The 25,240-nt window shown below is 40.1% G+C and overlaps 1 protein-coding gene across 1 annotated transcript; it reads right to left on the bottom strand.

Annotated features, from left to right (window-relative positions):
• Positions 1 to 6,456: 6,456 nt before the first annotated feature.
• LOC110016046 lies at positions 6,457 to 21,892 on the bottom strand. Its single transcript, XM_020707567.2, has 8 exons — positions 21,361 to 21,892; positions 18,291 to 18,440; positions 15,268 to 15,393; positions 15,037 to 15,191; positions 14,872 to 14,959; positions 14,674 to 14,772; positions 9,171 to 9,239; positions 6,457 to 9,100 (listed from the first exon to the last, which is right to left on the bottom strand). Exons 1-8 carry the CDS (start codon positions 21,425 to 21,427, stop codon positions 9,003 to 9,005), a joined length of 852 nt encoding a protein of 283 aa, XP_020563226.1. The 5' UTR covers positions 21,428 to 21,892; the 3' UTR covers positions 6,457 to 9,002.
• Positions 21,893 to 25,240: the final 3,348 nt, after the last annotated feature.

The raw sequence follows: 25,240 nt of genomic DNA, 5'->3' as shown, positions 1-25,240 counted from the left end.
AGCGGGAGGCTGGCTGTGATGGCTTCTCTTTCCCAGGATTCCTTGCTCCATCCATGAAAACAGAGAACTCTCGGAAAACAACCTTCCTGCTGGAATTGAGTCGACTCGTAAAGAACTTTGGTTTTCTTCTCAGGAAGATCTTCAACCAGTAAGTCCTTCATGTCTTTGTTTGGCCGATCTTTGTCTCTAAAGTCTTCTTTGGCGTTTGCTCCTGTTTTTCTCTAAGCTTGGTGAGCATTGAATGTCCTTCATGGACGTTGAGTTGAGGTGGTTTTGTGCAGCAGTGAACACTCTGCTCTGTTTTTCTTGGCTTTTTTCACAACGAGGCTTGAACTTATTGTTCCAGGACGTTTCAGCTGAAATGGATTTGAGTGCAATAAAATTTCCTCCTGCAGATCTTCCAGATCTCCAAAATAATAGGTGCTGCTTCAGCTTCTAGTTTCTCTCTTCTTCCTTTCTGACCTCCTTTCATGGAGGTTTAGCTCCTTTATCAGAATTGTGTTTGGTGGCCATGGGACAAAATACAATCTGTATCGTGGACTTCTTCTATGACAGTGTGCCGTGGGAGATGGCCAGGTGTGCCGTGGGAAATTATTCTCATTAACTGATCTAAAAACATTTTCCATCTCCAGGATATCAGCTCTTTGTTCATCCAAACAGGCCCTGATAAAACACTAAGTAGATAGGAATATGAAACATCGTAAAAGACTTTTCTTTGTGTTCGTTTGATTCAATTAAAGACATTTTGATAAGAATGACGGTACCACGATTTAGCTGCAGCGTCAGCTGTTTTCTGAAAAGTCCCGCCCCTTTAACTGTCTCCGCCAATCATTCTTTGGAGGCTTAATCACATGTCATCAGTCTGACCAATCAGAAGTGGTTAAAGTCTTCACTTCCTTGTTCTGATTCTGCTCATAAAGTCTCTCATTCCAACAAAAATACCAGCTAAAGCTCGTCTTTAGCGATGTAGCTTTCCACAGAATCCGGTGTCAGACCGTGGAACAAGTGAACAAAACAATGAAGCTCAAAGAAGCCAGTCTTTCTGCATTCGGTGGCTGTTCGCACTACATCTCCCATGATGCATTGGATTAAAGTGACAGCGTCTCAGCGCACAATGAGCCTTTCTTTGTTAAACGTCTTGAAACAACGAACACACATCAAACAGTTTTTAAATCTTTTAACTTAACTTTTATTACATCTTTTAGAAAAAACAGCTGCAACTTCCACATTTTTCTGCCACAATTATCACAAAAATGCACGTGAGATTGTGGAGAGGCTGTAGATCAATACAGACGATGAGTTTCTCTTTTTTTAATTTTTGGATACTGGTGTGCCGCGGGATTTTTGTCAATGTCAAAGTGTGCCGTGGCTAAAAAGAGGTTGAAAAACACTGGCCTATGGGGTTTTAGAAACATGCGGCTGAACAAGGTGAGAACACTGAACAGTTCTTCAAACATCGTTTCTTATTACAGTTTTATATTTTAAACTTTTTTTTTAAATGGCCGCACCCTATAGTGTTAACCTTAAAAAACAGCCTCAGTCCAACCTTCAGAACCAAACTGGTTCCAGATTGTATCTCAGAATTCCTGCGTTTATTACAAGGGCCTCAAATGTAGTCAGTGAAAATTCGTCGCCTATGGGTGAAGCTGTCAACGCTTACTTTTTGATGACGACATAAGTTTTATTTATAACCTGACAGCATATAATCAGTGTATGATGTAATAATAAATTCATGTTGATTTTGAGGAATATTCTGCTCCTTTTGGTGAATTGTTCTCATGCTCCTCTACTGACCGCTTGTGTGGAACACAGAGCAGACGCCATATGAGGTCGTCTAACCAGCATTGTTGGGGTTCTCTATTGTGATTGGATCAGTTTGTACAAAGATTCTTTTTCCAGGTGAAGCTGCCACAGGTAAGAGGCATTTTCCTTTCTGGGTTGGTTCTCGTCTTTCCAGCTGTGGTTGTTCCTTTTTGACTGTGATGGTTTGTCAAATCCAGATTTCTGGGATGGTCCAGTCTGGTTGAAGATCTTTGAAAGGGATTTAGTTGGGATTGAAATGGTTCTGGTTTAGTCTGGTTCTGGTTTTCTGGTTCACTGTGATGGTGAGTCATTGAACACTGATTTGGTGCTTGTTGGTAGATTTGTTCACAGGAAGTAGTGGCCTGGAATGTTATTGATGGTTTTGAAACCAAGATGTTTGTTATTGTTCCCAGCTTTAAAAACTGAGTCACTGCTCACTGTATAGTAAGTCAAACCATTTTACTGAAATACTCCATAATGAGATGGATGACTGATTACTACATGTCTAGTGATTTGTAATAATTTCTCAAATTACACAATCTTTTTAAATGACAATATGTACATAATTTTATTACTTAAAATTGCATTATTTACCATCAGTCCACCGGGGGAGCTGCAGCACAATAACTGTCCACTTGATGCTGAGAGACACAGTGGAGCTGATCTCAGATCAGTTCCTGCTGCAGCTCTGACACTGCACGACACGGCTGCAGCAAGAAACGTTCACAGATCATGTGAACGGCTCCAACGGGCTTCTTGTTCAGTCTGCAGGGTTTTGGGGGGTAAAACTGGGAAATCTCTATGACACACCCGTGTATCACTTACTTCCTCCTTATGTTTTGTAGAAGTGTCCCCTATGACCTGTCCCCCACAGCATGAACGTAGCAAAAAGAAAATTTGTCTCTACGGTTCACTGAGCGGTCTATGACCTTGACGTCCTGTAGGTCACCTGTGTCGGTAACTGAGGCAGTAGAGGTGGAAAGGATTGCTGGTTCTATTCCTCCTTTTGTCTGATGAACTGAATATATTGATCTCAGTCGTGTTTCTGATCAAATTTGTCATCAAATTCAAAAGATGAATTTTTAGTTTACTGGGAAAAAACAAAATCAAAACATTACCACCCGAGGCAAATTGGAGGCAAAAAGAGCAGACTTTGAGTTTCTGTCATCAGCCTGTGATGAAACTTATGTTTCTGGGAAGAGAGGAGGATTTGTGCTTGATGACACTACAGACCGCCTGCAGGGTCAATGAGATTGCACATACCAAAATACTTATACATATAGATACAGTTATAATAACATACTTGTGAGGAAAGTGGAGATTCTAAACAGGACTGTAAAATAGGTAAATTAGATTGATGGTTCGTTCCCCTTCAGCTTCCTGCACACAGAAATGAATGAATAATGACTCAGAGACAGTTACTTATCTTTTGTGGAGGTTTTACTTCGTACAAACACGAAGGGGACAGACAGATGAACATGGTGCATTCAAAGTCCGAACCAACGAGCTCAGAGATGGGCTTGGTATATAAACCATATAAAGAAGATCGTCCGATGGACCCCGTGTGAAAATCACACCCACAGATTGCTGCTGGAGAGAAGCTCCAAGGCTAAAGTGAAGATAAGTCTGAGGCCTGCTCAGCAGATCACACATGCACAGAAAAAAGGGAGGATGAGAATAAACTGTGAAAACAATAGCTTGGCTGTGCTTTCTTCAAATGTAATACAATTTTGAGATGACAATAAATGCTCAGTGAATTAAGTTTAAACCATAAGTGTTATAAAAGTTAAAGGCAGTTTCTAACTATTCTTCACATATACTGTTGTGCTGAAATTGTTTCATTTATGTCATTCCTGTTTCAGCAAAGTCCTAAAGTCCATTTTTTATCAATTATACGTTACAGGAAATGAAACGACATGGTAGCCCACCAGGCCTGTCCTGCCTCCTCCTAGTCATCCTCCAACCTCTTTACCCCCTTTTTCCTTAATTGCCCCCATCTCTAATACCCCACTCTCTCTCTGTCTTCTGTCCCATCCAATAAAAATGTACAAAAGTATAGAAATAAACTCCTGTTGTAACAGTAACGTCTGTCCAGCACTAGAGGGCCTCAGCTCTGATCTGTTCGCTCAGCTGAAAAGTCATAATTCTGGAACCAGAACAGATGAAGCTGAAATCCATGAAACTCAAAGACTAAATAGATTTGAATCTGGTTTCAGATCTAGTTTTTATTCAATTAGGATGCAATGAATTAAAGGAAAATTTAAAATGTTCAGTGTTCTTTTCTCAACGATTACTAGAGTATTTGTTAGTAAAATCCTACAAACCAAATGTCATTTGATTTCTACACTAAAGGAAAAAAAATGTAAGAGGAAAATGGGAGCGTGGCCTTTTGATTCAAAGCTCAAAATAGTCTTCCATTGTGTGTTCAAACAGTTGAAAGATGTGTTTGACCCCCTCTTTAGCTATTATTGGAAAGGTAACGTCACGTCCACCAATCATGTCAACAAGCACAGAGCTGAAAAACTGACTTCAAAAGACTTGAATCCAAACCAGTGAGTCATGTGACCACAGCGTTTGTCCGTGTCTCCACTATGAACATTCTGGTCACATGACCATGTTGGAGGTTTCTGAATGAAACTCTGTTTGTTTTCAAATGAGAGTTTCTGGAGAACAAAAATCATGTGTGAAACATCTGGAACCAGAATCTTGTGATCCAGAGTTCTGGTTCTGTCCCTGTTCCAGAGACAGAACCAGGATCCAACGCCTGACTGTGTTTTCCCCTGACCCACACATAGATCTATCTCATCCAGAAATGTTCTGTCTGATCCTCAATCTTTGATTGGTCCATCCCAAACTCACATCTGTTCATCAAATGTAGATCAAAGAAGAAAGTGATGATCTAGAAAAGAATCTGTTTGTCTGCAGATCCTGGAGCTGCTGAACATCTGAATCCAACCCATGTTTCAGATCAACACTCCAAGTTAGAATGAGAGGAGGAAGTGCAGTTCTCCATCAGTCCACTGGGGGAGCTGCTGCAGCTCTGACACTCATCTCCACTTCCTCTGATTCCTCCATCACTCTGCTCTCCACCTCCCAGGAACACCGTCCAGTCACAACATCTCTGCAGACCAGCTGCTGCTGCTGCTCCTCTCTGCTCCTCCAGGAGGAACATCAGACTGATCTTTACCAACAACTGCAGAGAGAAAGTGTAGAGAGAGAGATGAAGGAGTGTCTCCTGATCCTGGTCTGTCAGTCAGTGATGCAGCACAGCAGCAGAAAGAGCAGCAGGAGCTTCAGTCCTGTTCAGAGCAGCAGCTTCCTGTCATTTTCACCTGTTGGAGCTTCTGCTGCTCTGATTGGCTGACTGTTGTCCTGAAGCCTGTCATCATTCTCCTCAGAGCTTCACTGAGAAGCTGCAGCTTCACAGGAAACTCTGCATCTTTGCTCTCAGACTAACTTTAGGACCAAACATCTGGAAGCAGCTGGACTGACTCCAACCCTCTACTGACCTCAGAGTCTGCAGTTTGGAGTTTGGACTCTTCTTCAGATCCTGGAGCTGCTGAACATCGGAAGACTGAAGGAAGTTGAAGCTCAGGTCCAGTTCTGTCAGGTGGGACGGGTTGGACTTCAGAGCTGAGACCAGAGCAGCACAGCTGGCCTTTGACAAACTGCAGCTCTTCAACTTGCAAGTATACAGAAATGTGTTGAGGAGCAGTGATGCAGCTGGAGGTCCAAGAACTTGGTAAATACAGGTAAGACCAGGCCAGATGAAAGACAGATTACATTTTTAGCTTAAATGAAAATCTGATGAACATTTATTTTGGCATGGGGGGGGCATGGCACTGTTTAGCAATTTCTTTTGGATTTTGACACAAAAGTATGACTGCAAATTAAAATACAATACATTACAAATTACTTTAAAATATAATTTCAAAATTCATGGCAGAAATGCTATGATGATCAGAACCATTGTAATGTGAAAATAGATTTAACAGAAACTAAGATCTTAAATATCATCAGACACAAACTTCAATCTTGTAGAAGCTGGTCCTTGAAAATATTGTTTGACATTGACAATTATTTTGTGGTCCAAAAACAAGGTTTGCCAATATTTTGTTGTTCTTTGTACTCAGGAATTGTTTTCCTGTGCGTGGCTCAGCAGTTACTGGCTGAACTGTCGTCTTTTCTTCTGCCTTTTCTCTGCTGTGCTGCCACACCAATGTCACCACAGTCATGTGTGGCTAAATTTAAGACCCATTCCAATGGAAATTGTGTTTTTAATGTGTTCTTGTGGCATTTTTCTAATGATGTTGCACCACAACTCCTGCTGATCTGCAGAAAGTGTTATATTATTTGGGATTAAAAACAGTATAATACTAATTTAAAGTCCACCTGAAACACCTATAATAGATCAGAAGACAATCGGAGTGGGACTTTAATGAGCTAAAACTGAAAGTCATCCAACTCCTAAAAAACCTTTTACTGCTCTGTTTATCTTTTTTTCTTCACTTCCAGTGTGAAAGGAATCAAATGCCAAAATGTAAAAAGATTGAAACATTAAAATACAGACAATAACATCTATGACAGGCTGAGGGAAGAGAATCCAGAACATTCTGGATGTTCTCCAGAAGAAAGTTGCACTCAGACAGTAAGTTGGGTTCATTTGATGTTTATTACTGTGTTAGTTCCACCTCCACCTCCTAAATGCCTGTTAGACCTTTGAAGAATGTTGGAGTAGAGAAAGTAACAGAAAACACAAGCAGACTTTAGTGTTTCTGAGAATAACAGTTCAAGTGTTTAACTGTGGTTATATTGGAAAAAAAACTAAACATTTAATCCAGAATAATATGGTTTTGTGTTCCTTCTTTATTGATTCCAGTTCCTGACACAAACATGTTAGCACCAAAGGAGCAGAGGCTGAGGAGGAAACTTCTGACGACGAAGCAGCAAACACTGATGCTACGTTCACACCAGGGTCAGAAACGTTTGTTCTCACGTCTGCTTCCAATGAAAAACTACATAAACGTAAATGCATGTTTTGAGCTTCTGCATTCAACACCTTAGTGTTCATGCATCACTGTGTACATTTTGAAGTCCATTTCCTGGCTGTGCATATAAAACACACATTGAAAGTTAAACCAGTCGAGCTTTGACCAATCAGGGACTTTGATTTGGCTGTAACGATGACGACCTCTTTAATTAATAGAAGCAACAACTGTTTAGAAAACTGACCATGAAGGAGAAATTAATCTTTGCACTTTAGGACTTATAACTTTTTAAACAGATTTCTTTTTAACTGGTGACCCTTATGATTAGGATTTTTTTCCAATCTTTAGCTTTAATTATAGTTTTTTTCTACAACTCTGGACACTTTGGGATTAGGGTAAATTGAATGATTTCCACCCCCAGATCAAATCAGCACACAAAAAACAAAACACCACCAAACTACAGGGAGCGGCGGCCTCCTGCACGGCGAGCATCGACATCTAAGCCTGTTAGGGTGGCGTCATCTGGCCGAGTGCAGCTAACCATCAAACCCAGGTCGTCATCCTGCAGCAGCAAACAGCACCAGCGGACCTCGGTAATAGTTAAAATGACCAAAAACGGCGAGCAAAGTAGCAGAATGACGGAAGAACTAGAGAAATTGCCAACGTCTCCAAAAAACAGCAGCTACTTGATGACTTAGTTGAAGGAGAAAATAAAACTAAATGCAGAAAAAGATATGCAGATTTCTCAATTCGAATGTCATGTATCAGATCTTGAACAGTATTCCGGCATAAATGATGCATTAGTGGGGTTGAAATCAAACCATCTTCCTTTGCTAGGGCAGTTAAACCAGCAGATGATGGTAAGGAAACAGAAAAACAAACAGAGCAAGATCCAGTGGAACAACAAGTCATGGCGTTCCTAAATAAAGAAGGCCATTGCTGTCAACAGCAATGACACTGAAGGTTGTAATTCCCTCCCAAAGAAATTAAATTGAAATCCTCTTTAAAAATAAAGCACTTCTCAAATAGAAAAAACAAGGGTCAATATTAGGTCCAACACTGTTCATCCTATCCATTCATGACATACACATGGTGTAAAATACACTCAAATACATTATATATGCTGATGACACAAGCATGGTATGTACAGGTTCAAGGAAGTTGTAACATAGTAAAAACAGAATAAGAGAAAATAAAACAATGGCTTAACTTGAATAAACTCTCACTCGATGTTGACAAAACAAAATTCATGATTTTTGGAAATTGCCACATTTCTGCAGATATAGAAATAAAAGTTATTGATAATCATGTTTTGGAAAGAGTGGCTGAAATTAATTTTCACTTAGTAATTATGGACGGCAAAATAAGCTGGAAGCCACAAATAGAGTAGGTGAGAGTTAAACTTGTTAAAAGTAAAGAGGTGTTGGGGAAAAACACGTCATACTCTCACAAAGCACCTTTACTAATATATACATAATAAAATTAAAATAAATTCGCAGTCATTGTACATCTTACAAACAAAAGCTGTTGGAAAAGTTGATGGTGTGGATTATGGGACACATACAAATGAACTGTTTTTTAAAGTCGGGTAAATTGAAATTATGGTAACTAGTGAAACTTAAAACAGCACTCATCATGTCATCATGTCATCATGTCATCATGTCATGAACGAGTTGGATGAAGGTTTAAAACAAAGCAAAAGTTCACATGTATTAAAAAAAAAACAAGATGTCACTGATCAAACTTTACACGGCTAGAGATAAATAATAAAAAGCAATAAGCAAATGTCATTTCTGCATTGGTCCTACACAGAAGGTAAAGTCAATGTTTTGATGGAAAGAAAGAAAAAACCCACGCATGTGTCACTCCTCATCAAACATGACAACAGTGACATCTAGTGACCAAGAAAATAAAATGAATAAATCACCATTGATACAGGATCTTGACAGAAGAATAAAAAAATTGGCAAATCAGTTCTTTTCTATGAAATCCTTCCTAAAGTTTCACAGTTATTTATCAACCTCAATTCATTTTTCTTCATCTGCTGAAGAACAAACAGGAAGACCAAACAGAAACATCACTGATGGTCACAACGCTGCGTACAAATACAAAAAACAGTAACAAAATTATTACAAATAACTTTAGATCAGAGCAAAACTCTCCATTATTGTTCCAGAACATCACAGAAACTATTCCTGGAGGTATCAGTTGTTAAGACAGCTCAGAGGTGGAGACGGTTCCATCAGGAGAACCTGAGGAGGCTTCAGGTCTCTCTGCTTCTGGTAGATCATTCTCAGCTGATCCAGAATCTGCAGAAAGAACAGAAAGACTCAGACTGACAGAAACCAGGAAAAGACTCTCTGGTTTATAGATCCTCACCAGTTTGATGATTAGCCTCTTCAGGTGGATCTGTGTTCTGATCCTCAGCTTCTCTGTTGGTTTCAGGGTCTTTCAGAGTAAAGAAATAGATAAATAAATAACTGTTTGTTTTCCAGGATGATTAACTTTATAATTACAAAGAGTTCCTGATCAATTTCAGTTCTAGTGAGTTAAAGAAGCCCAAAAAGGATCAAAGTGATCAGATCTGATCTCTAATCTCTCCTGATCAGCTGCTTCTGGACTTTTATAGCAAACTAAACTGGATCTTTTCCAGAGCGCATCAATGAAACTTCATGAATGTTTATGGTTTAGGTTTTAGAAACCAGTTCAGTCCCAGTAACTACATAACTGTGTGTCCATCTCTCTGTCACTTACCGCATTGCATGATGGGTACAGTGAAGTTAGTACTGAGACTGTTTCATGCTGCCTTACTAGCCCCTTGTGTTAATGGAGTTAGGGGCGTGGCTTCTGGGAAGGGTCCCCAATAAGTTTCTATTGGGGAAATAAAATGCTGTTTATTTTCAGCATTAATGTAGCTTCTCTAGTGCTTTTAAACAGTTCAGGAGCCTGAATGGTGCTTTAAAAATAAAGAGTGGGGAGGGCACACTGATTCTTTCCAGAAATAATAAAGTGTGATGATGAGGCAGCATGACAGAACGAAGGAAAGTTGCTTTAATGTGACAAAAAAGGGGCTTTGTTTACATCTGCTCTGTTGCACCTTTGCAGCCACACTTCTCACACACTTAAGTAAACTAGTAAGGCTGATCACCACAATGTCAGCCTTTTTCAGAGCATTGTAAACATCCCTCTGATCCATCAGGTCCCTAAACTAGAATCTGTTGCTGGGAGGTTCTGCAGAACTTTAGCCCGCTTTGCTAGTATGTTAGCAGATGTTAAGCGCATTAGCCTATTAGCTGCTGCCGTGCTTCATTGTCTATCTTATTTATCTGAGACGCTAAAAAGCACAGCAATCCACGTTTTCATATCTTACTGGCAGCAACATGGCTCAGAGTTTCTGTTTCCTTTCCTTTCCATTCCAAGTAAAAACTAAGTAGTTCATGTCTCATAACAACAGAACAAGCTGCAGTCTTCCTGTTGTTTTGTGCAGAGCAGAGCTGCTCAAAGAGGCTCCGTGTTCTCTGCTGCCAACTAGCGGTCGGAGCGGGAAGTGGACAGCAAGAGTCAGAGGCTGAAGGACGCTCAGAAATAACTTAATAAATATCGATCTGGCAGCATTTTGAATCGCTACAAGTATTGCCAAATGACGTATTGCGATATATTGCCAAATCGATTTTTTCTTACACCCCTAGTTTCTACCACACCAGTATAACTACAGAGCAGCTGACAGCTCACGTCTTCCCCCTGCTGGCGAGCCTCGACGGACCAGCAGCCTTTTCTCCATGCTTACAGCAGTACTTTGAGTGCACGTCTCTGTTAAAATTGAGTCCTGCCGTCAGACAGCGCTCTGGAGCCTCACTGGGAGTTTCTGCTCCGTAAGTGATCGTGCAACACTCAAATTCTGTGATTTTAACCTCAGAAACTGTAGAAACCCTGTTCCGTCAAAAGAAAATGTATCTTTAACACGGATCAGTAGAAAATAATATTTACAATATTTACAAGGCTGACCCTCACTTGCCTCATCTGACCGCACCTCTCGGACTTTCAGCAGCCCTGAGGTTCTCCAGCCAAGGACGGTAATGGTGGAATGAGGCCCCCCCCTAAGTTTTGGTCCTCATCTTAGGAAAAATAACAGGCGAGTGCCGGAGAACCGCAGAGTACCCGTGGGTTCATATCTTAATAGTAGATCAGTTCAATAAGAAGGAGCAAAACCATAAAACATTAATAAACCATTAAAAGAACTTTTAAATCAATCTGAAACTCACAGGGAGTCAATGCAGCCATTTAAAAACCGCTGCTGTGTGTTCCCGCCCCTTGGCTCTAATCAGAACTTGTACTTAACTTTTCTAAACTGAGAATTTGTGTTGATCCAGAACTCTACCGCTCCTTCTCACCACGGCCCATTCAATGATGACATCACGGTAAACACACAAAGTTTACAAATGTGTGGAGGTGAACGTGATCTTCCACATGAACATCTGTCATCACAGACAGAAATCAACGTTTTTTTAAGAATTCACATCAGAAGCCTCCTGCTAAACCTGCAGATGATGACATTGATCCAATAAATTAAACATTTGTCAGCTGCTGTTGTAGCTCAGTCCAATGTTTGAGCTCATATGATGGAGGTGTTATTTTGCTTTTTGGTAACAGCTGAAAACCATTTGCTCCTTCAGACCAACACGTCTGACTTGATTCCAGCCTGTTTTTAACATGTCCAATCACACAACAGCGACACCCACAGGACAATCAAAATATGTGCACAGTTGGACTTCTACTGGGGCCTGTTTCAGAAAGGAGGTTAAGTGTAAACTCTGAGTGCATTAACCCTGAAATCAGGGAAACCCTGGGTTTTCTGTTTTTAGAATGGGAGGTTTGTTAAACCAGAGAAAGCAGAGTAAGTCAAACCCGTTTCTGAAAGAGAGGTAACTTATACTCGGAGTCAGTATCCATGGTTACTTATGCTGTGAACCTAACCTGGTCGGGAGCAGGTTTTATTCTCCAAACTCAAAGTTTATGCCGGTCTCCTCCCCTTTTTAAAGACGAAGCGGTATGTTTCGCTTTAACCTTCATTGTCCAAATTTCCGTCACACAGACAGAGACGGTCTAAGTGACAAGAATGGCTTGTCCTGTTTTGGAGGACCCAATAGACGAGGAGGCTGCATTAATTCCTAGAGAATTATATTTACGTGGTGCGAGGATTTTGAGATGACTCGATTTTTTGTCATTTCCCCATACGTTTTTGTGAGCGTTACCGTTTTTCGTTGCAGTCAATCACATATATACAATGAAAACAACATTAGGTCTTGCTATGTAGATGTTTCATATGTCAAATATTGTCAACAAAGCCTACATCCATGACATGCTCACATTTGATCTGATTGAATTATGTTTTGATACTTCATTTTTAGCTGCTGCCATGTTCTTTTAATTCCTGCAGGATTGCATCTACATGAATATGAAATCAGGGACATTGAATTAGATTAATGTAACAATTACTTTTTGGAAACACAATTTGCTAGCACTGCTTACTTTCTTAATCCCATATAAACCTATACCACTTGATCAATACAAGGGTAGTGTTGCAGCGTGTGTGTGTGTGTGTGTGTGCTGAGCGGGGTGCGAGTGCAGGTGCAGATGGGGGGGGGGGGGTGAGCACGGAGCTGAGGTGTGTGCGTGGTATATATTGTGTGTTCGTAGGACGGAGCACTTAGTTAAATAAAGAGAAGGTGTCATTCCCAGAATAACTGTTTTGGAGTCATTCTAAATCCGCTCTGGAGGTTGAGGGTTTCCAACGGGAAGTGAACCCCGAAGGAGAATTCCCTTCGGCCCTGAAGGAAATCTCCCCTGCGCTTCTGACCACGGTCGGAAAGACGAGAGAAAGGAAAGGAGAAGCCTTCGCGCAGCGAAAGGTTCAACAGTAGACAAAAGTTCACTTTTAAAAACACAATTGCATGTATTAATATTAAACTGACCAACGTTTGCAAGAGGGGAAGGTTAACAAAAAAGTCCTCTAAACATTACCGACGTTAAATGCATTTTCCCCCAGATTGGTTGTGTACACTATGCAGCATTTCATGCATTTACACCAGGAATAACACTTCAAAAGTACACCTAAATATCCCCATTTTTTATTTCACACCTTACGCTATTTAAAAAGTTATTACAGCCAATATTTTATAACAATGATTTAAATGCAAACTTAGGCATTAACTTGAGCAGCTATGTTTTCCACGCTAACTGTCTCTGTTTTGCAGATGCAGCGGTGTTGCTTTTCTTCTGGAATATGTGCTCATATTCACTGTAACTCTGCAGCAGCACGTCAAGTTCAGCTGGCGAAAAATACGCAGACCTCTTTGTTTTCACGGTTGCCATGGTGACTCGTAATATCTGCGCTCCATTGATAATGGCTTCTTATAGTCGCGGTGCGCACGCTCACCTCCGAATCAGTCCACTCAGAGTTGATTGACCTAACTCCGATCAGCTTCTCTGAAACAGAAAACTCAGAGTTGTTAATTTCTCGATTGACCAACTCAGAGTTCAAGTTCAACCTCAGAGTTGGTCTGCATATTTTTCGCCAGCTGAACTTGACGTATCTGAAACCCTCAACCTCCAGAGCGGATAAAGAATGACTCCAAAACAGTTATTCTGGGAATGACACCTTCTCTTTATTTAACTAAGTGCTCCGTCCTACGAACACACAATATATAACACGCACACACCTCTGCTCCCTGCTCACCCCCCCCCCATCTGCACCTGCACTCGCACCCCGCTCAGCACACACACACACACACGCTGCAACACTACCCTTGTATTGATCAAGTGGTATAGGTTTATATGGGATTAAGAAAGTAAGCAGTGCTAGCAAATTGTGTTTCCAAAAAGTAATTGTTACATTAATCTAATTCAATGTCCCTGATTTCATTTTCATGTAGATGCAATCCTGCAGGAATTAAAAGAACATGGCAGCAGCTAAAAATGAAGTATCAAAACATAATTCAATCAGATCAAATGTGAGCATGTCATGGATGTAGGCTTTGTTGACAATATTTGACATATGAAACATCTACATAGCAATACATATCTAATGTTGTTTTCATTGTATATATGTGATTGACTGCAACGAAAAACGGTAACGCTCACAAAAACGTATGGGGAAATGACAAAAAATCGAGTCTTCTCAAAATCCTCGTACGAGGTAAATATAATTCTCTATGAATTAATGCAGCCTCCTCGTCTATTGGGTCCTCCAAAAAAGAACAAGCCATTCTTGTCACTTAGACCGTCTCTGTGTGACGGACATTTGGGCAATGAAGGTTAAAGCGAAAAATACCGCTTCGTCTTTAAAAAGAGGAGGGGACCGGCAGAAACCTTGAGTTTGGAGAATAAAACCTGCTCCCGACCAGGTTAGGTTCACAGCATAAGTAACCATGGATACTGACTCCGAGTATAAGTTACCTCTCTTTCAGAAACGGGTTTGACTTACTCTGCTTTCTCTGGTTTAACAAACCTCCGATTCTGAAACGGAAAACCCAGGGTTTTCCTGATTTCAGGGTTAATGCACTCAGAGTTTACACTTAACCTCCTTTCTGAAACAGGCCCCTGGTTTCATTAGACGTGTTTTGGACACTTTCTCATTTTTTTACATGGATTGGATGACTTGAATTCAAATTTACTGAAAGACAGGGTCATTGAAAGCAGCACGATGTGAAACATGTTTATCAGATCCCTGTGCTCATAACTGAGAACCAAACAAAACCACCAGACTGAGGACTTTAGAGACTGAATTCATTCCACACAAGAAAATCATTCAACATGCTCAGATTATGAACACAGATTGGATTTTTTGAACTGAACAAAGATAAAAAACTGAAATTTTTCTTACAGTTTCTGCAAATCATCCAACAACAACAGCAACAAGAAACAGCAACAAGTGTAACAGCTGTCACGACTACAGGAATCCATACAGGGACACATGTTTCTCCTAGAAGGCAGAACACAGTTACACAGACTGATAAATGACTTGTTCTGGGTTTTAGTGGTTCTTGTGATTCTGTGGGTTTCTACAGACATGATGACTCACTAGGAAGGAGAGGGTTCTGGAGTTTGATGCTGTTCTGAGAGCTGACAGGATTTTTCAGGCTGCACATAAACGTCTCCTCCTTTGTCTCCTGAAGACAAAAGTTCAAAAAGTTTCATCACCGTGAACAGAAGTCAGAATCCTGAATGTTGAATGTTTTCTGTGTACCTTAGTGATCTGTAGCTCTGTGCCTTTTTCACGTCTGTCATCTAGAATCCAGAAAACCTCCACATCTCCCAGATCATCAATTATGTCAAAGCTACAGGTGAGGGTACAGTTGGTTTGCTCAAGATTACATTCTATAGTAATGTTGGGCACTGGAGCTGAAAAGAGAACAAATACAAAACTTATAATGAATCAAATCAAAGCAAAGTTACAGAAAAACAAACTATAACTTACAGAAAACTCGTAGTTTCACAGTAGATAGGGTTTTTCCGTTAATCACTGGCGTGTACATGCCGCTGTGCTCTGGTCTGACATCATTGATTGTTAGATTCCCCAAGTTAGTGTTTAAGCTGCAGCGATCTGGAAGAATGACAGATAATTATGTAGAAATGTTTAGGGCTGTGACGATGACCTCATCACCGCACGTTTTTTTGAAAAAAAAATTTTTTTGAAAGTTTTGCATATGGTGCGTGATTGGAACGATAATAAACGCATTAAACACATTCATCTTTGCTGATAATTTACTTTTTCTGCTAGTCCTGTATTCAGACTTCAAGGGTTTCTATGGGAAACCTTTTATCACTCTTCTCCTTCTCTCGTCGCACCCGCCTGCGTGCGCAGCGATCACTGTCTCTTAGAGAAGCACGCGGCACGTTACACTCTACTTACACACACAGACATGTGCTGTTTCAGAAACACACCCATCCTCATTCTACAAAAGAAGTTTCTGTCTTGCGAGGAAATACGGAAAATTTACTGCATTCTAATTATTCGTTTCCATTACAAGCTGTGTGCGTTCTTGAGTGCGCGACACGGCCACCCGCCGGAGGATTTTGTGTGTGTGTGTGGGGGGGGGGGGGGGGGGGGGTATTACTGTTCTCCTTCACTCTGCAACACCAGACATGAACACGCGCGGTTAGATTTCCATGAATATCACTACATTTTTTGTTTGGGAACTATTTTGTGCAGCACAAAGTTACGTGTCTGTATAAACAAAGGCGGAGCCTCCTGCCCGTGTTCTTCATGGATGTCAGGCTCATGGCTACTAGAAAGGTGACAAAGTGTCTGCAGTCTGTTTATTACTGGGCAATATATAATATTCTGAGAAGATGTCTGTACCAGAGAGCACAGGTGAAGCCTCACATGCAGCTAGAGAGCAGAAGAATCAACACGCACCCCCAACACACATGTGCGCACTTCTTCCTCCTAGTCCTACACAAGACGCACCGCGCCCACAAAGTCACAGTCAATCTACAACATAGTTAGCTCATTAGTTAGATAGGTAGTAGTCAGTCGTTACTGTTATTTGTTAATAAAGAATAGCACGTTGTAATTGTATTTATTTCCGATGCACCCGCCGGGGGATTTTGTGTGTGTGTTTTTTGTTTTGTTTTTGTTTGTTTTTTTTGGGGGGGGGGGCACCTCAGTCTCACCAGCTGCTTTTCATCATGTAATCACCACAAACTATACTTAAGCAGACATCTGGGGGGTATTCCTGGAAGCATGTTTAAACTCCCCTGACTTTGAGCCTGAAGTCTGGCTGAAATCCGCCTGAACTTGCTTACTCTGGGTATGTCGGTTCCAAAAGACCGGATATGAGTTGGCGTAATTACGCTCGACTTGGTAACCCTGGGTTAATGCACGTGCGCGGCAGGTACATAAAGACATTCTCAATGGATCACTGATTTCTGGAGTCACCATGGAAACGTGTGGTGAAAAAGAGAGTGCTACACTTCAGTGAGACGGAGTCTGAGCTTTTAATGACGGCATGTGAAGATTATACGTCCATCAAAAGAGTAATACGGCTGCATCAGCAAAAGAAAGAGTTTCTGCTTGTAGTGAAGAACAAAGTAAACGCACGAGTTTCTGATCTCTTATTTCCACTTACCTTGTGATGCATAGACAGACAGACAGACAGACAGACAGACAGACAGACAGATAGACAGATAGATAGAACTTATCCAATTTTGCCAACTCGAATGAATTACTTCTTTTGGTAACAAGTACTTGAGTTGATTTTATCCTACCTAATTTCCTGCTCCAGGGAGGTTATTCCAGAAAGCAGGTTATGTTAACTCCCACGGTAAGTAATGGATGTTGGGAAGAGAAACTTTTTTACATCAATGATCTAACTTAATTATTTGCTTTATTTAAGATAAATCATTATAATGTTAAGTCAGCTTAAAAATAACACATAGTTTTCAGACAGTTAATTTACTTTCATTCAAATTAATTCAATTAAGTAGGTGTAACTTTGGTGCTGCTGTTAGATCAGCACCACAAGGGATTGTAGGATATCATTCCCTTTGCCTGTCTGGATGGATTTGGGTTTAAGTGTGTTTTTGACCAATTGTGTTTAGTTGTTTAGCTGTTTTACTGTGTTTTGCCGAGTTATTTTGTCCTACTTTGCTTAAGTCTCTGCACCATGAGTGAGAGGGAGGAAGAGGATGATGAGTTTATATAGCACACCTACCATCCATTGTTATAATGAAAATGTTGGAAAATTCCTTTGAGAATGCATGCTATCTGCTTATTGTTTCATTCTTTTTATTGTTATACAAATGAGTATATCTGCCGGCTCAAACTTAGACATATGAGAGTTCAAGAAATAGTTCAATTAATATGATGGAAAAAATATTGATTGAATTGGAGTAATTTTCTTCAATGATTTGTGATCTTCACTGGTGTCCGTGGATTACATGAAATCTTTACACCTTTATCCACCTTTATCATGGTAGGGAGAACACGTCAATGTAAGGGTGGGGTCATCTAAGATAGCACAAGAGTTAAACATGCTTTCTTGAATACCCCCCAGACCAGCTTATGTTCAGAGCATTTGTTGCTATGGTAACTTGACATACCCTGAAACATACTTCCATTTCTGGAACCGAAAGCTGAGGTTATCAACTTCCTTAGCCTCCAACTTACCGTGGGAGCTAGCATAACCTGCTTTCTGGAATACCCCCCTTGTGCGAAGTCTTATTTTTGTTGTTGTCTTCAGTCTGACTTCCTGTGTTTTAGGACTTCTGCCTGTTCTGACTGATTCACCTTGTCTGTTCTTGCCTGCCATTAAAATCTATTACTCATGGATCCAAATGCCTCAGGCTCTTGATCACAGAAGGTTGGCGTGAATGTTGGGGTCATATTTCAGGGCACAACAGCACCTTTGCATAATATGAAGTAGACAGGATGTGACATCACAAGACACCAAAGTCTCATTGTAAATGTTTATTATTGGAAATCTACTAAGTTCTCACCTTCACAGCTGCGGTAGAAAATTGGATTCCCTCCAAACCAGTGTGCAGCTAAATGACTGCTGTGTATCCATGTTATACTGGTGATCGGCGTTTCTGCATCATCTGGACTGAGGACAACGCTGGAGCCCTTTAACCTGTCAATTACCTTCTCTGTAAAGAACAAGTTAATGACAAGTCAATGCCTTCATCAATAAAAACTTTTAATCACTTTGTTGTTATTTTCCAACCTTATAGAGTAAAAGTAAATAATAAAAAATCATAACAATTAACATTGTATGGCCCGCAGGCACAACCCGTCTTCCACGCCCACCTCTACACACCACCGCTGCGCCATCGCTGCCCATATCTAAGCAGCACCGCCCCCCTCACTGCCCACCTTTTATCAAGGATTGTCAAAGTTGCATATGCTATTTATGCTAACAATGCTAGTTATGCTAATGTTGCTAAAAGTGCTAGCATTGCGATCAGCATTGTCAACTGCCTCAGACAACACACATTGCTTAAGATGCTAATTATGCTAACTATGCTTGTTAAGCTAATGTGGATGAAAGTGCTGGCATTCCTATTAACATCATCAACTCACTCAGAAAAACACATTGCTCCATTGGTAAGAGCTACATGTGATAAGTAGATAGAAAATCCACTTTTTTCAAAATGGCGGCTTTTCTGTTAATTTTATCTCCATGGCAACTATTTTATGTTTTGGTAGCCTTGAGATAACGAACTGATCAACATCAGTTTTATACAAATCAGAAAAAGTAAACTTTTTGATGTCCTTAGCAACAAAGGTTTTTTGCTAACCACGCCCACATTCCTTATACGTACATGTCCAGTGTTTCAATATGTTCAGTTCCAGCCATGGATGCATGCATTCAATTTTTACTGTATTCCGTTGAAAAACAAGAAAGTTATAACAGTGTGCCAAATTTGCTAGCTCGCCCCGCGCATGCCGTTGACAATCTACAACTTCTAATTCCAATGTTTTGTCCAGAGTAGCTTGCCATTGATGCCCTGGAAGTTTCAAGACGATTGATAAAAATCCCAAAGACAAGTATATGTTTGTATCCGGTAGTAAAGGTGTTTTGTATAAAAATTCAAGATGACGGCCTTTTACTAATGTGAAAGGTCGACGACACTCCAGAGGTGATTGTAGTTTTACGCTAGCAACATGTGCGGGAAAAATTGTGAAATTTGTTTTAAAAAAAAAGGACCTTTTTCCGCGTCATTCTATGAATGCGTAATCGCAGATTTTGGCACAAAATGGCTGCAAAACTGTAGGTCGTGTTGCCATCCCGTAATGATTTCGAAACTTTGTTGGGATATCCCCAACAAGGTTATATCGGTTTCAGTAGCCGATTCAAAAAAGTATTTTCCGATTTATTAATTGGTAGGAGTGCCCCCCCTGATCTGAACCCGAGTGGTGTTTTGTTTTTAGACTTCTGTACTCGTCACAGTTTGTCCATAACGAACACCATGTTCGAGCACAAGGGCGTCCATCAATACACCTGGCATCAGGACACCCTGGGCAGGAGGTCGATGATCGACTTTGTAGTTGTTTCAGGCGACGTTCGGCCTTGTGTCTTGGACACTCGGGTGAAGAGAGGGGCATCTCTGCTTAGACTACTGCCCCCGCGACCCGGTCCCGGATAAGCGGAGGAAGATGGATGGATGGATGGATGGATGGATGGATGGATGGATGGATGGATGGATGGATGGATGGATGGATGGATGGATGGATGGATGGATGGATGGATGGATGGATGGATGGATGGATGGATGGATGGATGGATGGATGGATGTTTTTTTTTTGCTCCAGCAGCCCTGTGACCCCGAAAGGCAAAAACGGTTAAGAAAATGAATGAATGAATGAATGAATGAATGAATGAATGAATGAATGAATGAATGAATGAATGAATGAATGAATAATTTCTTTGCTGAGTCAGCCCTTTTTTTCGCCACAGTTTGTTGTTTTTCACGCCCAGATTTCTTTATCGAACTTGTGTGTGTTACAACGTTTTGTTCAGCGTGGGCCAGGGAATCACATGTTCGTTTTTTTTACAACATTCTGATTAAAAGAGTGCGAGCTAGCTAAAATTGCAACAGTTGCGAATTTGCCACGTGCACACCGTTCAAAATCCACAACTTCTCATTCCAACATTTTGTCCACAGTAGCTTGCCATTGATGCCCGAGAAGTTTCGAGATGATCGATAAAAATCCCTAGGACGATTTTTCGATTCTATCTGGTACTAAAGGTGCTTTTTTTTGGAAAATTCAAGATGGTGGCCTTTTCCCAAGGTCAAAGGAAGCGGCGTCTCAAAGGTCAACGAAACTTCTGTGGTGTTTGTAGACTTGAGCTGGTGGCATGTTTGTGCGATTTCAAGAAAATCGCATAAACAAAAGTGTCGTTTTCCCATATTGTCGAAAAACACAAAAATCACAGATTCTCAGAGTTCGCCACAAAATGGCCGCCAAACCCTAGGTTGTGTGGCCGTCCCATTATGATTTCAAAACTTCCTTGGAATAACCTCGACACGTGTGTTTTAATTTCATTACTGATTTTTGCCTTCTTTTCTTTTACTCCATGAGCGTTTTTCGGCCCATTCGGTTTTTTTCCGGGGTTGCTCACTGTGATATCATCGTCGTGGCGGTTGTCGTTCTTGCAGTCAGTGACTGTCAGTGACTGCAAGAACCATATGATTGAGGCAGACTGACAGAGGCTTATCTGCCAGTTTGTGCCTACAGCCTCTCTGACCATCATCGGGACATTCATCCACATTCACACACCAGTGCAGCAACGCTGGAGGCAGGGAGGGAGAAGCGTCTTGCTCAAGGACAAAACAACAGCTGACTGGGGGGATCGAACCACCGATCCTCATTGGACTTCCTGCTCAACTGCCTGAGCCACTGCCGCCCACACACAGTAAACTTGAAACAGTCGTTTTGAAGTAGTAGTAGTTTTGACTAAAGGATTCATGATAGATGTGAGTTCTAGTTTAAAACACAGACTTTTATTTTGGTAAATACAAATTCTGATTCTAGAACATTCTTAAAGAATACAGTAAATCTTACCCGAGTGAACGTCCGTAGTAAACCAGACTAAACACAAAATTCCCAAGAAGAAGGGCGTCAACACCATTTTTTCTTTGAAGAAAAAAAATATACATATAATTTGAACAAATATTAACGGAATTACAGAACAACCAGTAAAAAAACAACAAACAAACACTAAATTTTGTCTCAAAGAAACATTTAAAAACAAAGCCAAACAGAAAAACCTTCACTAAAAGCTTCTCCCTCGTTTGAAAAAGAAATGACGAAAGTGAAACTAAACCTGTTTTGTGACGCAATGAAAGAAAAAAGTGACAGCCCTCTGAGCAAAAGAAAGAACCTTTGTGTTCATTCTTACATTTTTATGCCACAAAGTTCAGTGATTCTGTCGAATGAAACGAATCAAATCTTAAAACTAGTTTGAGATGGTTTCTAGATTATTAACAAATATTGCACATACAGAATACCAAACATTGACACTCCACATTGTGGGAAAAAGACAACATTTTCACAATTCCCAGGAAAATGAACAGAAAAGCCATAATAATAACAACAATAAAAAACAGGTAAAAAAAAATAAAAATCAAGTCGTTTTGTGCTTTGGGCGACTTTAGATGTGATTTTTTTGGCGTTTTGATCATTTTTTTAAACGTTTTGAACCTTTTTGAGTGTTCCACCCTTGTTGCAGTTACAATATGGTCCTTGCAGTCTGTGACTGCTGCAGGCAATAATAACACAAAAATAATAATATTAAAGTCTCAAAAGGGACCATGTTTCCACTGTTCTAACAGCTTTTTGTTAGTGCAGGATTCAATTCTATTTATACACACAATCAACAAGACACCCTTCTGAAAAACATAAAATAATGTTTTTGTTAGCATATTTACAGTTGTGAAGGAAATCTTTAGCCATAATTGTAAGTTAACTATAAACATTTTCTCTGCATTGAATCTCCCTTGTGTAAATTATCAAAAAAAAAGTTTATGAAATAATTTATAGTCTTTACATAGATGGGTTGGTTTAAACCAGGGGTCTCAAACTCAATTTGCCTGGGGGCCACTGAAGGCAGGGTCTAGCTGAGGGAGGGCCGCAACTTCAACGCACACACGTATCTAGTGAGTGTCTGAGAGCCAATACATTTGTATGGATCATGTACTATACTATTAACTATACTCTATTATTAACTGTTGTCTGTACAAAATGTACTCATAAAACTCTCATTCAAATAATATACGTAAATAAAAAAATCAATAAGTAAACAAATCAGTAACATAGTTCTGTTCATTTAGTCTTCTATATGTTTTCTAATTTAAAAGTTCTGTCAGTTCTGTCACCTCTATCAATGGTTATTCTGAACACGGCTTCTCTTGTCTTCTTACTGATTGACACTTGGCTGCTTCCTCGGCTGAGACCCTCAGTGTGGATGAAGATGTCTGTAAATCTGGACTGAACTTGAACTTATTGAAATTTAAGGTTGAGAAGTCAGAGAGGATGTGCTCCCAATTTTGAATCTGTGTCGAATTTTGTTTTTAAGTTTACTTTTTAAAACACAAATTAGTAAAGGACAAACAAAATTCAGTAACCATTTTTGGATTTTCTTTCTTATGACTTTTTGCACATTTAAACCCCGGTCACAAGTTATTGTAGAGCAGCCGGACAGCCACTCCTATATTTAAAAAAAAAAGCGAATGGAAATCCATGTTGGCAACACCAAATAGGTGCAGCCAAGATGCACAATCAGCGTGTTTGAGATTACCCAGGTAGAAGAAACGCTGCGCTGATCACCTGGTGTGTGACGTATGTTCTTGCTCCAACAAGACCTGTCAATCATCACAAAAATATCACCAGAAAGGGTGGGAAACTTAGTACTGCACTGCCTGCAAACCGCCAATTGACTACAAAACAATGCATTATGGGAAATGTGTCCTGATGGTTATTGTAGTTGAGTGATCAATTAAAATAATTTAAAATACCTATTGATTAAAAAAGGCTACAAACATTACAAAACATTAAAATAAATATTAAAGATATAATAACACAGTTTATACTGAGGGGGAGAGGCATATTAAAACTAAATTGAATGTTAAGGATACTCCAACTTTCTGTTCTTATTCAGTCTCGCTGCAGCTTCGCCTTAACAACCCCCCACCCCCACCCCCAGGCATGGCGCTGGTTCATCTCATGTCTATCGTTGAATTTTCCCCACGTATTTTCAGTTTGTCTAAGACTACATCGTGTTGTCGCTCGCACGTGTTTAATGCCAAAGCCCCTTTAGCTGTCAAGCATGTAGGTGTGGGACATTTATTCTCCGTAGTGACCCATCTCCTGCGGGAGCGTACGGAGCCCTTGTCCTGACATTAAGATATTAAAATATATATTGTTCGCTCAGATTAATATCTTGTTCCCTCAGATTAATATCTTGTTCCCTCAGATTAATATCTCGTTCCCTCAGATTAATATCTCGTTCGCACAAAATACTATTCCGTTCCCACAATATACTATTGCGTTGGGCGGTCAGGTTTCCTGTCTTAAATGTTCTCCTGCTTTCAAGCCCGGTCAATGTCCCGCCCCCAAGAGTCATATACTCCACTGTGATTGGTTGGTTTGTCAGCTCCGCGCACAAAATTGAAAAGGTGTCATTCATACAGACAGGCGGGCCGCATTAACATAAAACTTTCACATTAAGGCGAGGGCCGCAAAATATAATCTTGGGGGCCGCAAATGGCCCACGGGCCGCGAGTTTGAGACCCCTGGTTTAAACCCAGTAAAATCTCCAAAACATTTGAGTGAAAGAGCAAAACCAAAAAAGATGAGATACAGTTTCTGGTGAGGAACGACAAAATGGGCAGTTTATGTCCAGATCTTTTTTTAACTTTGTTTTTTTTTTAAAGGGTAAAATATATGACTAATTTTGAAAGTTTTAATAAATACGAACTCACCATTCACAAGACGTAGTTCGTGTTCAGTAAACAACAAAACAATCTCACCTTTAAACAGCCATGTAAAATATCTGTTTTAAAATCCTCCCAACCATAAAACGTTGTGTTTAAAATAACCAAAACAGAGTTAACTTGACGTCTACACGTTGAGAAAACACGTGGATCAGGTCTGTGTTTCATCTGCAGTAGACGTGTTTTTGACACTTTCTCCTTTTTTTACATTTATTGGTTGACTTGAATTCAAATTTACTGAAGGAGAGGGTCATTGAAAGCAGCACGATGTGAAACATGTTCATCAGAACTCTGTGCTCACAACAGCGAACCAAACAAAACCACCAGACTGAGGACTTTAGAGACCCTGAATTCATTCCACACAAGAAAAACATTCAACTTGCTCAGATTATTAAACCCCCAAAATAATTTGTAGAATGGGATAAAATGTTATCAAGGTACATTTGGAGGGGTTCTGAAAGAATAAAATTAGAAACTTTATTAACTGACAGCAAGTTACAGGGAGGGTATTATTTTCAGGAAGATCCCTTATTAAGTCTGATGATTAAAACCTTAAATGACATAGTTGAAAAATTAAACTTAGTGGACTCAAAAATTCTGAGATGTTTACCCCCAACAAGAATGAATATCGATTTAAATTATAGATTTAAAAATGATTCCAACTCATTTGTGCACAAGGGACTGTTTCAAACATTTGATACCCTAAAATAAAAACACGGGTTAAATCCTGAAGATTTCTTCAGATTTTTACAGGTCAGGCACTATTTCAATCAAAAATTTAAAATACCCGCAGTTGACCCGAGGTTACTTCAAACATTTCAAACTTAAATAAAAACAATATGCCCCACAAAAAGAACTTCAAAATGATACAATATTATCTTTACGCATAAGGGGGAGAACACGTACCATGTAAAGGAAAAATGGGAGCGAGAAGGACGGCTCACTATTAC

This window comes from Oryzias latipes, chromosome 2 (genome assembly GCF_002234675.1).
Source record: "Oryzias latipes chromosome 2, ASM223467v1".
Taxonomy (NCBI): Eukaryota; Metazoa; Chordata; class Actinopteri; order Beloniformes; family Adrianichthyidae; genus Oryzias; species Oryzias latipes.
Note: the sequence above shows the minus strand (reverse complement) of the source record. Positions and strands in the feature narration are given on the sequence as shown.

Coding starts and splice junctions, on each gene's coding strand:
- LOC110016046 (XM_020707567.2), bottom strand. CDS start 21,427: ATGGTGTTGACGCCCTTCTTCTTGGGAATTTTGTGTTTAGTCTGGTTT. Junction 15,394..18,290: donor TTTCTACCGCAGCTGTGAAG/GTGAGAACTTAG, acceptor TCATTCTTCCAG/ATCGCTGCAGCTTAAACACT. Junction 9,240..14,673: donor TTGGATGATTTGCAGAAACT/GTAAGAAAAATT, acceptor TTACTCTGAAAG/ACCCTGAAACCAACAGAGAA.